Raw genomic sequence first — 14,907 nt, 5'->3', positions numbered from 1 at the left:
AAATCTCAGAGACTAAGGCGTGATGTGTGGGGGCAAGTGAGCTTACCTGCAAAATAACCCAGTGACCTTTCTTGGCAGCCAGGTCCAGCGTGGCCTCAGCTACTACCTCCTGTCCTTGCCCCAAAGATACATTGTGAAAATTCTGATTGTTGAAAGTATATCCAAGTTTTTTACCTAAAAAATAGAAATTGACATTTTATCTCTTGTATCTGATGATCTGTGTATTTAATTTTCCAAAAGAATGGTTTATCTCCATAGTGGTTCTCAAAATAGGTATGTATGACCTTATTCCTTGTACATTATTGATCTTTTCTTTGATGTGCATGTGTCCAACATCCTCTACATTTTTGATCTGGAATAGAAGGAAATGCTTGTATAGATCACAATTACTTCACTTCTTATTTTTCACTGAAATCTAGGAAGGACAAAGTGTTGTTTTTTTTTTGGTGTGTGTTACTTCCATTTGAAAACTAGCTATTGAATCATTCTATTACAGAGAGCTATTTTGGAGAGGCCAAGTGTAGCATATTTCTTTCTTTTTTAATTTACTTTTATTTTTTTTAATAATTTTTATTTTGACCATATTGACTTACCTATCTTTCACAGTAGTATTTTAGGTACATATTAATATTGAATCAGGGGAATTCCCATCACCAAATTTGCCCTCCTTCCACCCCTGTTCCCATCTTTCATCCCATATCCCGCACCCTCACCCCTCGGACTGCTAGAATAAGTGGTCTCCTCTGTGTCTAGCTTACTACTTAGTGATCATATATTTGTTTGGTCCTGGTACCCTTCCTTTCCCCCCCCTCTGTTTGAGAGGTGAACTAGATGTTTTAAGTTATGTGGTTTTGTTTGAAGAAAAGAAAGCAATAACGTGGGGTAAAATAGGCCGAAAATGGGTGTAGTCCTGCTAGAGGCTCTCAACTTCAGTTTGAGAAAAGACAGGAAAAAAGGAATTGAAATACCTCAACAAAAATACAAAAATAATTATCAAATAAAATATCCCGTGAGCACTATAGCACTAAAGGTAGGCAACATATAATAGTCTCGATCTTGAAATAAAACCATGCCGGGGCACAAAAAGAAAGCGAAAGATAAAATAACATAAAATAAGATTGGAGACATCAACTTCAATATCTACACCAAAACAAAGAAGTCAAAAAAGATAAAAATAAAAAAAATAGATAAAAAAGATTATTTTGTGCATAGGCATAGTAAATATTGGGGGCATTAGAGAGGGAATTCCCTTGGCCTAGGAGATACCTAAGCATATTTATTTCTATTTGACTTTCCTTATCCTTCAAATGTCTACTTATACTGGATCTTTACTGGGAGATGTGCTAAGTAGGAGCTTACTGATAATCTATTTTCTCCTTTTCTATGATTTCTTCATACAGAAAGGTTTTCTCATTATTTCACAAAATTATAGTGAAAAGAAGAGGCTTAGTTGTATTGTATATATGTATTAGATGTACCTTGTGATAAAATGCAGTAAGGAAATAAGGAAATAACTTCACCAACATACCATCACTGGAGCAAAACTACAAATGAATTGCTCATGAATTGTTCTCCAAGCCCAAATGAGACTTTATATTACTTTATTAAATTTATTTTTATTTTATTGAAAGCATCATGATTTTCAAAGTCTTTCAGGTTTGGATTTCAGACATGCAATGATTTAGGACTAATTCCACTACCAGTGTCCACCTTCCACTACCAATATTCTGCAAGTGCATCCCTTGCCATCTCCCTTCCCCTGAGCCTGTCAGTATTACAAGACCATTTTAAGCTTAAGTTGTAGAAGATTGGGTCTCCTAACTCAATTGTTGTTGCCTTTGGCTTGGATATTTACTTCTGTCCTTTTTAAACACTATCAATACACTGAGACCACTTGGCCCCTGGCCCCTATGCTTCCATATTTGTTTTTTATTTGCTTCTCCTTACTATGGGTCAAGGGTGTTCAACACAATTTTTACTTAGACTCTTGCATTTCTTCATGTAGTTATTCTAAATACCACATATAAGAGATATTATTCTGTATTTATCCTTATTATTCTGGCTTACTTAATTTAACTTAATATCTTACAGTCCAATATATTTTATTGAAAATTACATGTTGCATCATTTCTTACTACTAGGAGTTCCATTTTTTATATATATATATATACATATATATATATATACACACATACATACATACACACACCATTCATCTGCTTCTGGACATATAGATTGATTCCAAATCTTGGCTATTGTATCTAGTGCTTCAATGAATAGTGGTATACATATATTCTTTTGTATGAATGTTTTTTCTGTCCTGAAGTTAGTGAGGAATTGCTGGGTTGTATGGAAGCTTAATTTTGAGTTCACTGAGAACCCACATACTGTTTTGCATAGGTGTTGGACCAGGCAGCATTCCCACCAGCAGTAGATTAGAGTTTCTTTCTCACTATATCCCCATCAAAAAGATTGTTTCCATTATCTTTGATATGTGCCATCTTCACTGGTGTAAACTAATATATCATTATTGTTTTGATATTGATTTCCCGAATAATAAGTAATGATGAGAATTATTTTATGTATATTTCAGCCATCAATTAGTCTTCTTCAGAGAATTATCTGTCATTTCCTCTCCCCATTTTTGATGGGGATTATGTTTTGTAGAGCTAACCTTTGTGAGTAATTTGTATATTCTATTTATCAACCTTTCGTTTTCAGTGCAGAAATTTTCTCATATTCAGTCTTCTAATTTTACCCCATGCTTGTTTGCCATACAGAAACTTTTTAAATTTGATGTAGCCACATTTATTTAAATTTGATGCTAGAGCCCTTGCCATTGACAACAAATCATCAAAAAAAATTTGAGGTCTAAGTCTTGGAGTGTTCTACTTACATTTTCCTCAATGAACTCTATGGATTTGGGTCTAATCTCAAGGACTTTAATCCACATTGAATTAACTTTTGTGTAAGGTGTGAGATATGGATCAATCTTTAGTTTCTTACATGTAGTTATCCAATTATTCAAACCATTTGTTGGAAATATTTTTTTTATTCCTCTTCAAATTCTTGACTTCTTTGTCAAAGCTTTGTTGGCCATATACTTGAGGTTTTTTTTGGCTATTCTATTCTGACCCATTGGTCTGAAAATCTGTCTTTGTATAATACCTGTATAATAATATAATGCTGTTTTGATCAGTATGAATTTGTAGTAGAGCTTCAATTTATGTAATGAGATGCCTCCAAGTTTCTTGTTTTACAATGTGGTCATGGCTATCCTAGGTCCTTTATGATTGATTCCACATAAACTTCATAATTGACTGTTCTATTTTCTTTAAGAACGTTTTCTAAATCTGAATAGGGATTTCATTGCATATACATTGTACTTTAGCTAAGATAATAACTTCAATGATACTTATTATTTTTACTGAGAATAAACAGTTTCTACATGTCCTTATGTCTTCTTCGATTTTATTTTTAAGTGTTTGGAAGATTTTGTGGTATAGGTCTCTTACCTCTCTTGTTAGATTGATTCCTAAGTACTTGATAGTTTTGGAAACAATTTTAAATGGGATAGAGACTTTGATCTCTATCTCCTCTGAGTATAAAGGAATGCAACTTTTTCTGTATTGACTTTGTAGCCAGCCACTTTGCTGTACTGGTTTATAGTTTCTATTTTTTTAATGTGGACTCTTTGGGATCTTTGATATATATCATCATGCCATCTGTAGATAGAGTTTGACTTTCTCTTTTTCAATTAGGATAGTTTTGGTTTTTCTCTTGTCTGATTGCTATTGCTAGGCCTTCTAGTACTTGTTGAATAAGATTGGATACATTGGGCACCCTTGTCTAAGGCCTGACCTTGGTGAAATTTTTTTCAATTTTTCACCATTAAGAATAATGTTGGCTGTGAGCATTTTTATTGATAGCTGTTACTAACTTGAGGAAGGTTGTTTCCAAACTATTTTGCGGAGGGTTTTAATCATGAATAAGTTTTGGATTTTGTTAAGTGCTTCCTTTGCATGAATTGAAATTATCATGTGGTTTTTGTCCTTCTTTTTACTGATGTGGTGTGTCACGTTGCTTGATTTGCATATATTAAATCATCTTTGCTCTAAATGATGTGTGAGGCCACACTCTTCTGGCTCACCCTTTCTGGGCAGGTCAAATCACCTCCAAGGAAGGGGAGCCCTCCGTGGATGAAACCACGCACAGGATCAAATCTTAGGCCCAACCACGCAGCAGAGAAGGCAGTCCAGAGAGATATGCTAGGCTTCAGAGATCCAGCACAGTTTCTAGTGTGATTTTTTTCTGCATGTTGCAGTGGAATTTATTCATTAGAAAGAGAGCATGGCCATGAATTGGAGTGACTGTGCTCTTCTGGAGCCTCTAAGAGAGTGATTTTTATGGGTTCTTTTTGGCCCACTCAGAGAGGTTCAGGAACAGGACAGTAGAAAAACACACACAGGCAACGCTCACAGTCTCTCACAGTTGGTAACCAATTGGGCAGGCCCAGATTTCTCCAGCCTGAAGTCACAGACAGGGGACCTGCATTTCTGCAATTTACTGCTGATAGCCGGTTTTCACTTGAGGACACAGTCTTCCTTGTCTTGCCGGCACTGCTTGAGTTACTCTAGGAGAGATTTTTCTGGGCCCTTTTCAGCCCACTTGGAGAGGTTCAGGACACAGGACAGTAGAAAAACATGCACAGGCAACACTCACAGTCTCTCACAGTTGGTAACCAATTGGGATGTTTATTTTTTAGGATTCTTTTTTTTTTTTTTTTTTTCGGTTTTTGGGCCACACTCGTTTGATGCTCAGGGGTTACTCCTGGCTAAGTGCTCAGAAATCGCCCCTGGCTTAGGGGGATCATATGGGACTCCGAGGATCGAACCGAGGTCGTTCCTTGGCTAGCGCTTGCAAGGCAGACACCTTACCTTTAGCGCCACCTCGCTGGCCCTGGGATGTTTATTTTTTAAGGGAAATAACGGTCCATGCTATCTTGAATTATATGGTCTAAAATGAAATTATATGGTCTAAATTGAGTCTTCACTCAAATGTCCAAATGGTTTGGAAAAAAGAAAATTGATGGGAGGGACCAGCAAATCCCTTTCTGTACCCATATGCAGACCCCCATATGGCAGTGGGAGACTGGTAACCAACCTGGCAACAAAATCCAGAAGGATCCTGAAGGAAGAAGGCTTTGGAGGCAGCTCTGACCATATTTGAATGGGGGGGTGTCATTGAGCCCACCTCGCCAAGTTAGTGTTTGCACAGTTTTAGGGAAAAGAGAGATGATGGGAGGTACCAGTAGGTCACTTTCTTTACCCAGACATAGACCTGCAATGGCAGCAGGAGGCTAGTGACCAGGCCAATGACAAAACCCAGAGAAAGCTGAAACAAGACCTTAGACATAGCTCTGGCCATGTTTGAAGGAAAAAACTGGGGATCACCACAACATGTAGAAAAACCCACAATACGAGTGTGACAATGGGGAAACAACACAGGCAAGCACCAGGCATAGAGAATGAAGATGGCAACTCTGATGACCAGAAAACAGCCAACCAACTAGTCAGTCTCTCAGATATAGAGTTTAGAGAAGAAATATGGAGGATGTTCACAGAACTCAAAGAAAGCATAGATCAAGTTGAACAGAACACTAATACGAACCAAGAAAATATGAAGACAGAAATCATAAAACTCCAAACTGAAATTACAGATCAAATAACAGGTCTGAAAAACTCAGTAGATAAATTGACATACAAAATGGATAAGCTCTCCATCAGGGTAACAGCAGCTGAGGATAGAATTAGTGAGCTGGAAGATGTGATGCATAACAACTCCACACAGCAGAAGAGATTGGAAAAAAAAGCCTTAAAGAAAATGATCAGACAATGGAAAAATTAGTCAAACATGTAAACAGATGAAAATAGAAGTCTATGATAAGCTCGACAGAAACAACTTAAGAATCATTGGAGTTCCAGAGACCCAGGAAGAAAATCTCCAAAAAGAAACAACAGTCAAGAACATCATTAAAGGGAAACTACCAGAGCTAAAGAATACATGCGACCAAATCCTCCATGCCCGAAGAGTACCAATTAAAAGAGACCCCAGGAAAAACACTCCAAGATACATCCTATTCACAATGACAAATCCCCACAGACAGAGACAGAATACTGAAAGCAGCAAGATCAAAAAGAGAAATTACATTCAAGGGAGCATCCTTGAGATTTACAGCAGACCTGTTACCAGAAACACTCAAGGCCAGAAGGCAGTGGTGGGACATAGTGACAAAACTGAATGAAATAAATGCTTCACCTAGAATACTGCACCCAGCCCGAATCACTTTCAGGTTTGAAGGAAGTATACATAGCTTTGCAAGCACACAACAGGAAGGAAGGAGCATACATTAATAGCTTAATGACGCAGCTTATAAAATTAGAAAATGATCAACAAAAGGAATCAAAAATAGTGAGACAGAAAGATATATCAAAGCTAAGAGCAGAAATCAATGAAGTTGAACCCTCCCCCCAAAAAAACCCGAAAGAGCAATGAAAGCAGAAGTTGGTTCTTTGAAAAAATAAACAAGATTGATAGACCATTGGCAAAGCTCACAAAGAAAGAGAGGGAGAGAAACTTGATAACCCGTATGAAATGAAATGAAAAGGGAGAGATCACTACAGATACTGCAGAGATTCAAAGAATACTCAGAGACTACTTTGAGAAACTCTATGCCACTAAATATGAGAACCTGGAAGAAATGAATAAATTCTTAAACTCCTATAACCTTCCACGGTTGAATAGAGGATGTAGCATATTTAAACACCCCCATCACTATTGAAGAAATTAAAACCGTAATTAAATGTTTGCCCAAAAACAAAAGCCCAGGCTCTGATGGAACAGTTTGTAAACATTGATCTTATAATCCATAAATGACATATATATATACATATACAACGTATTGTGTAAGTTTGGTGTAATTTCTCCAAGTAGTACTGTACAATTTTTGGTATATCAATTTTCTACATTTTTCTTAAATTAACTTACAATATAATTTTTGATGCTAACATAAATGATATGGTTTTTAGAAGACCAGTGTTTTGTTTGACTTCTAGTATAGTATCTTTTTTTAATAATATCTTTATTTAAACACTTTGATTACAAACATGATTGTGATTAGGTTTCAGTCATGTAAAGAACACCCCCCTTCACCAGTGCAACATTCCCACCACCAATGTCCCAAAACTCCCTCCACCCCACCACACCACAAACTGTACTCTAGACAGGCTTTCCAGTACCCTCATTCATTCACATGGTTATGATAGTTCTCAGTGCAGTTATTTCTCAAACTTCTCCACTGTTTGTGGTGAGCTTCATGAAATGAGCTGGAAGTTCCAGCCCTCCTATCTTTGTCTCTGAGGATTGTTGCAAGAATGTCTTTCATTTTTCTTAAAACCCATAGATGAGTGAGACTATTCTGCATTTCTCTCTCTCTCCATCTGACTTATTTCACTCAGCATATTAGGAGATGAAGTCGTGACCATGACTTTTAATAATTAGAAAATATTGAATATTGCCTAATGAGCCATGTATCATGAAAAGAAGCTGATACAGGGGCCTGAGTAGTGGCACGGAGCAGTATGGTGTCTTGCCTTGCTGGTGCTAGCCAAAGATGGACTGCGGTTTGATCCCTCGGCATCCCATATGGTCCTCCAAGCCAGAAATGATTTCTGAGTGCATAGCCAGGAGTAATCCCTGAGCATCACCTATGGCCCCAAACAAACAAACTAAAAACAAAAAAAGAAAGAAAAGAAGCCCATACAAATAATAAAGGTGCATATGCACCAATTGTTCTATTATTATGTTTCTCACCTTGATTTTCCACATCTTTCAGTGGATCCACTCCTGGAGACAGGATAAAAAACATGGGAGTAGATGGTCCTGATTCTTCAAACGAGGTTGCAAAATCTAGTGCTCTTCCCCCCACGTATTTGCTTCCTAACTTTTCCTCAACAAAATCTCTGTTAGAAATAAAAAGGTATATATAAATGGAAGAATGTGTTTGAGATTATATGTTTAATTACAGATATACTGAGAAATCCAAAATTCACTATGTATTAACATTTACTGATCTTATTGCTAGTTGTAAGCTTACTTATCTAGGTCATGGATATTTTCAAATTCCAATTTATGTTGTTCATCACTGATTATTCTGTGAAACTGGGGTATCTTATGACATAGCATAAATAACAAGGGAACTTCCAGGAGCAATGCTTTCTAGAAGATTGTAAGCTGCTAATTCATTCATATTTATATCCTGGTGATCCTCCTATCTTATGTAATATTTAAATCCTCTGCTCTCTTATTATTTTTCTGTCCTATTTTCTCTGTTTTATTTCATTTCACTATATTTTACCAAAATTCCTTCCAAAGTGTCAAAAGCAATGTCCTCCTTTTATGCTAAAGAATAACTTGTAGTTATAATCACTTATTGGTCATATGATTCAATGCTTAAATTATTCCTCAAGAGAGTAGCCTTTAAAAAATCTCACCCAAGGGCCCGGAGAGATAGCACAGCTGCATTTGCCTTGCAAGCAGCCGATCCAGGACCAAAGGTGGTTGGTTCGAATCCTGGTGTCCCATATGGTCCCCAGTCCCTGCCAAGAGCTATTTCTGAGCAAACAGCCAGGAGTAACCCCTGAGCATCGCTGGGTGTGGCCCAAAAACAAACAAACAAACAAACAAACAAAAAATATCACCCAAGAGGGTAGTCTTATGATTTGACTTATAATTTGATTGTAGGCATATATCAAAGCTGGGAGGTGGGATCACATTTTGGCTCACTAACTACCATACCATTACTGATTTCCAAAGCATTATTTCTTCAATTGTATGATTCTATTAAGGTTCATTTCTCTTGGTTTTATTCTCAATATGTCTGGACATAATTTTAATTAATTACTCTTTTAGACATATTACATATAACTGAAAAATTGAATACTTTGTGGACTGTCCATCAGTTTGGATCACATCAATATCCATGTAGATAAATCTCCAGATTCTTAATAATTTTTATTTCATCCTCATTGCAACTATCCAATTCCAAAGTTATATATTTATTTTCACTGGTACTTGGAATAATTGTCTTAAAAATATATATTCCACTATTTGACAAAAAACTTTCTATCTTCACAATTATTTTGGCAGTTTATATCTTACTATCTTTTTATTTATGTCTATTATGCCACTAAAAAGCAAGTTTTCTGTTTCTTTTTTTTTAAATTTTTATGTGATCATAATGGCTTACATATCTTTCACAGTAGTATTTTAGGTACATATTAACATTGAATCAGAGGAATACCCATCACCAAATTTGTCCTCCCCCTTCTTAGTTCCCTTTCTGCAACCCATATACCCCACCATCACCCCCCCAGGTTGCTAGAGTAGGTGGACCCCTCTTTGTCTAGCTTACTATTAGTGGTCATATATCTGTTTGGTCCTGCTACCCTCCTTTGTTTCCCCCTCTATTTAAGAAGCGGAGCTAGATAAATCAAGTTATGTGGTTTTGTTTGAAGGAAAGAAAAGCAATAGAATGGGGTACAAAATAAGAAAAAAATAATAAAAAAAGAAGTCAAATACTTTGAAAATGGGCGGAGACCTTCTAGAGGCTTTCAACCTCAGTTTGAGAGAGGACATGAAAAAGGTAATTGAAACACCACAACAATACAGAAAGAAATATCAAATTAAATATCCAGTGAGCACTACAACAATAAAGACAAGCACCACACAATAGTCTTGTTTCTGAAATCAAATCATGCCGGAGTGCAAAAAGAAAGAGAAAGAGAAGATAAAATAAAATAAAATGAAATAAAATTGGAGAAATCAGTTCAATATCTACACCAAAATAAAGACGTCAAAAATCGATCAATCAATAAATAAATGTGTGGAAAGTAGATTATCCCCCCCCCCCTGCATAGGCACATTAAGTATTGGGGATATTATAGAGGGAATTCCCTTGGCCTAGGAGTTACAGGGTTTCTCCACCCCTGAAGTATACTGTCATGGGATTAACTTTAGACTCGTTGCATGTTCATTTACTCTCCCCTCGGTGCTTTGTGGTGTATGGAAGACTTCTGCTTTGTCTTGGATGATAAAATCAGACCTCTGTATCTAGAGATCTTGGTGACTGTGCAGCTCAAGGAATGGAGCTTATGATGGAGTCTTTCTTTATGGTTCTAGGAATTCTGCTTCTTCAGTGTCGTTTTAATTTATCTTCTGTAATTGGTGGTCTTGGTCATTATGTTGCTCCTAGGATGGAGCCTGGGATAAAGTCTTCTATTATGTTTCTGGAAAACCTGTTCAGTTGCAGTTGTCTCAGTCAGACCTCTGGAGTTGGAGATCTTGTTTGTTGAACAGACTGTAGACCAAAAGCTAGGCTAGTGCTTTTGATTGCTGCTGTTGTTGTTGGTCCCGGGATGCATACTGTCGAGTCCTGGTTGTAATAACCAGTCATCTGTATATAGCGATCTTGGCTTTTGCTCAGGTCAAAGGGTGTCATGTTTTCTGATTTTGTCTTATCATTGGCTGATGAGGAAGGACAACTTGCTCTTAGATCAAGTTGTGCCCATTTCCTCGTTGTCAGGTTATAAATTTAGAACTGGCTCATGTTGGCATCAGAGCAGCATTAGGAATGCCCTGGAGGGGATTTGTTTCCTGGTGCTGTTGTGGAGAACTCTGTCATTTCTATGTCTGGGACCCTGGAGTCTAAGTTGATTCCACATGACATACGTTCAGGGTGGAAGATGTCCCTGTGTTGTAAAGAAGTATGAGTTCTTATCCCTAGTAGATAAGAGCTTGTTTTGACACGTAAAAAATCCCCTTTGTTTAATATGTCTTTGCAGGAAGAAGTGGTGCTACATTATATTGCTGGTGGATTTTTGGGGGTGGAGAGAGAAGAAAACAGACACAAGCCAAAAACTAAAAATATATATGCTCACATATATCTAAAGAAAAAAATGTTTCTTTATTTCTTTCTTTCTTTTTTTAAAAGATTAAATAAAAGACGTAATTAAAGGAATAATGTGGGTCCAGGAGAGATAGCATGGAGACAAGGCATCTGTCCTTCCTGCAGAAGGACGGTGGCTCAAATTCTGGCATTCCACATGGTCCCCCGTGTCCTCCAGGGGTGATCTCCTAGCATAGAGCCAGGAGCACCCTCTGAGCGCTGCCTGGAGTTACCCAAAAGAAGCAAAAACAAATCAAATCAAAAAACAAAAACTAAAACAAAACAAAACAAAAAACAAAACAAAACAAAAACGGACAAGAATAAAAAAGAAAAGAGGAAAAAGAAAGAAAAAGACAAAAAGGGAGGAAGTGACACAGGAGATTATTTTACATTTGGGGAGAAACAGAGTAAGAGTAGTGTTATATAGGTCTATACTTATAACGAAAGTATAGGCTTCCCCATTGTCTTTTGAGATTTCCTTGTGAGGTGTGTGGACCAGGCAGAAAAGTCTTGGGTAGAGTTCTTGCAGTGGGGATCCTTTGGAGCTAGCTAGTTCTGGTATCAAGCCACAGTCCCTGTTAGGGAGAGGTGATTAGGAGGGCCACACTGCATGAGTCAGTTGGGGTATTGGTTGTATATTCTTGCCAGGAACAAGGTGAGAGCTTGAGTGGGTGCCTTATCACTTGGGCAGTGGGTACTGGTTTGTTGGGGTAGAAGGTCAGTCTTGATGCCTAATGGATTAAGAACTGAGGGTGAAGAGTTACAATGTGGTGGGGATATCGGGCGTGGGATTGAGGGATTGTTGGATTTCTGGAGGAGGTGAGGGAATAATATATGGGAGGGGTTATCTGGGGTATAGGTATGGGTTGTTTGTGGTTTAGGTTTCTCCCTTAAGGAGGATTCCTATCTCTGTGTGCTCCTGCCCACATATAAGCATATAGAAGTTAGCTTAGGTGTATATTAATGTAGAGAGGTGGGGAGGGCAAGAGGTGCACTGAGTACAGAAAGATAGGTAAGCATAGTACTTGTAAGGAAAGGAAACTAAAAGATCAACTTTTGGATATGTATAGGTTTTGTGTCTTGAGTACTGACAGCTGTGTTAGTGAGGTCTATCTATATAGGTGTTTACCCATTGCAGTATTGTCCACAGCACCCGATAAGTCAGCTTTCCTTTCCTATAGAGGAGGTAACTGTGTGGGTTTTATTTGACATAGATTGAATTGATGATAGTGAGGAGGAGAAGGTGGAAGAAGAGGGAGACAAGAAGTGAGAGAAGGAAAAACAAAACAAACCAACAATCAAACAACAACAACAACAACAACAAAAATACGAAGTAATGAAAACAGAGGGTACAAGAGCAAGGGCCTGTTAGTTTGCTTGAACGTGTTCAATGCTTAGGCCCTGTAGTAAAAATCTGTAGGTCACGGTTGTTACTTCAGTGACCTGGCCATGGTCACTGGCTTCAGGTCCTAAAAGAAGGCATAATCTAGAGATAAAGGGTATATTAAAGAGTTTTATCTGGCCATTTTCATGATTCAAGCTGAGTATGGTTCCTCGTGTGACTGAGCACTGAGGTACCACCGTAGTATGTTCACTCTTTTTCTCCAGGAACCCCTATGGACAGAAAAACTGAGAGGTTATTTTAGATGTGGTAAGGTTAAGGCATTCAAACATAATGTTTTGAAATGTTTCCATTGGACTCAGTAATTTCCCATCATAATCTTTACCTATAATCCTGTATAAGATCCCTAGTAAATTATTAGCATCCTTGATATTATAATACTTACATATTATTTTTATTAAGTCTGGATTCAATCATCCCCAATTTCATTCTGCCTTTTTATCAAATTAAATAAATATTATTGAGATATGGCATACCATAAATCCCTCAATTTTGAAAATCATTTACTATGACACAGTTTTGGAAACTTTTGACCTGTCAATCAGATTTTGCATACTTATATAGTTATTTATTTTCCCATTTTCTAGTCCAAGGTAACATTACATATTTGCCTTTTTATCTCTGCAGATTATCATATCACTTTATGTAACAATTTATTTCAGGAGCTGAGAGAAAATGCATAGGTGAAGATACATGTCTGACCAGTTTAATATTTGACTCCATATTTCCTGAGCATCACAAAGAATGATCCTGACACAGAGCCAGGGCCTGGTCCTAAACAAAAAAGTAACTAACAGAACATAATAATTTTTATATTTAATAACATAAAAAACAAACTAACAAAACTAAATAAAATCATTCTATTGAAATTTCCTCACCTTTATTACCTCTCCTACAAATACATAATTGAAAAATTCTCTAATCTGTATCCACCTAACTCTGGATCTTTATCTGAGTTATTGTATGCTTCTATATGTTCTTTCTGCCCTGAATTGTCCTTCTGTTTGTAGATTCCAGTACATTGATATGATCAACATTTTTTTTTTAATATAGACAACCACCTCTTTCTAAATGTTCCCTAGTTTGGCAAACACAGAGCAGTAAACCTCCTGAGATTTTGGGTGTTGTTAAAGCCCCAATAACTATCAACACATAGATTTGACTTTAGTTCTGCTGACTTAATGTTCTGAAATTGCCTACGTATGTCCTGAACATCCTCATAACCCTCATTCCTACCTCACAGCATAGGTCATCCTGTCAGGCCTCAAAGCTTTCATCATACAGAGGCGTTGTAAAGCTGTCTTGTTTTTCCACTCCTGTGGAAACTTCTCCTTTTCAGGACATTCTGATTCCACAAATTTTTTCCAACTCTTGGCAGATCCTTCAATGTCCCGGTCCAGATTATGGAATTCTTCCATTGATGAAAGTGTCTGAAAATTTCAGAGAACCTTTCTTTGAAATGAAGTTTCCTATTTTTTGTGGGGGTTTGAATTTTGGGGCTACATCCAAAATTTCACAGGAGCTTAGGGATCATTTTTGGTGGTGCTTCCAAAAAGTAATACTTGAAATTGACCTGGGAGTGGTCCGATACAAAGAAATTATCTAATATTTAAACTATATTCCCAGTCTGCTTAAATGAGATTTCCCAAGAAAGATACAAATGCCTTTGTCTTATGAACTAGGGAAAACAATGTATTATAGACATAATTATTTCAAATCACATCTGTTGGGTATCTTGGAACTTTTCCCATGTAAAATAAAGAAAATAAATGTGTTTCCTAGTATTTCAACTTCAGTAAATCACTTCATTAACACAAAATGTTCATAAGACACTGTGTTTAGAGAGATAGTATAGTAGTAATACCCAAAGTCAATAGAGACAAAGGTCAGGAGGTCCAGCCTAGTATAAAAAATCTTGCCATAAAAATCAGTGACTGTATCTAGAGAAGAGAGGAATTATCTAGGACAAGTGTAGATAAAACTGTTCCCTTTACAAGAACTCAGCACTGAAAGTGGAGACAATAACAAGCAAAGCGCCCCTCCTTTAACAGTAGTGCAAACCACAGTTCCAAAAAGGAAGAGACATAAATACAGAGAGAGAAGCAATTTTCCTGTTGTCCTAGAGTAAGATGGGGGCCTAGGGTGTGGGAGGGAAATGGGAGACATTAGAGATGGTGACAGAAGGGGTACACTGATGGAGAGTGGTTTACACTGTATGACTAAAACACAATAATGAACAATTTTGTAACCACAGTGCTTAAATAAAACAGTGAAAATAATAAAATAAAAAACACCCTGACTCCAGTTTCCATATCCCAAAAGCGAGGAAATAAGAGGTCCTGAACTATCAGCTGGTTGTAAAGAGTCAGTGGAAAGAGAAGTGAATATTGAAGAGTGCACAGTAGACAAAAGACATGTAAGTGAATTGACAGTTCTTCAGAGGTGAACTGGTTCTGCCTACAAAGGGTGGAGCCTTAGGAGCCTGTCCACTCTGCTTTGC

At 37.2% G+C, this 14,907-nt stretch overlaps 1 protein-coding gene across 1 annotated transcript in view; it reads right to left on the bottom strand.

Annotated features, from left to right (window-relative positions):
• The window catches only part of DNAH9 (dynein axonemal heavy chain 9), a 704,007-nt gene that overhangs the window by 69,961 nt on the left and 619,139 nt on the right, over positions 1-14,907 (bottom strand). The window contains exons 60-62 of the mRNA XM_049776731.1: positions 13,644-13,837; positions 7,873-8,021; positions 47-174 (exon numbers count right to left, since the gene is read on the bottom strand). Of these exons, the coding sequence (XP_049632688.1) occupies positions 47-174; positions 7,873-8,021; positions 13,644-13,837 (471 nt within the window). The remainder of the gene's footprint in view (positions 1-46; positions 175-7,872; positions 8,022-13,643; positions 13,838-14,907) is intronic.

Source organism: Suncus etruscus, chromosome 7 (assembly GCF_024139225.1).
Source record: "Suncus etruscus isolate mSunEtr1 chromosome 7, mSunEtr1.pri.cur, whole genome shotgun sequence".
NCBI lineage: Eukaryota > Metazoa > Chordata > Mammalia > Eulipotyphla > Soricidae > Suncus > Suncus etruscus.
This window is presented reverse-complemented; position numbering and strand designations above follow the sequence as displayed.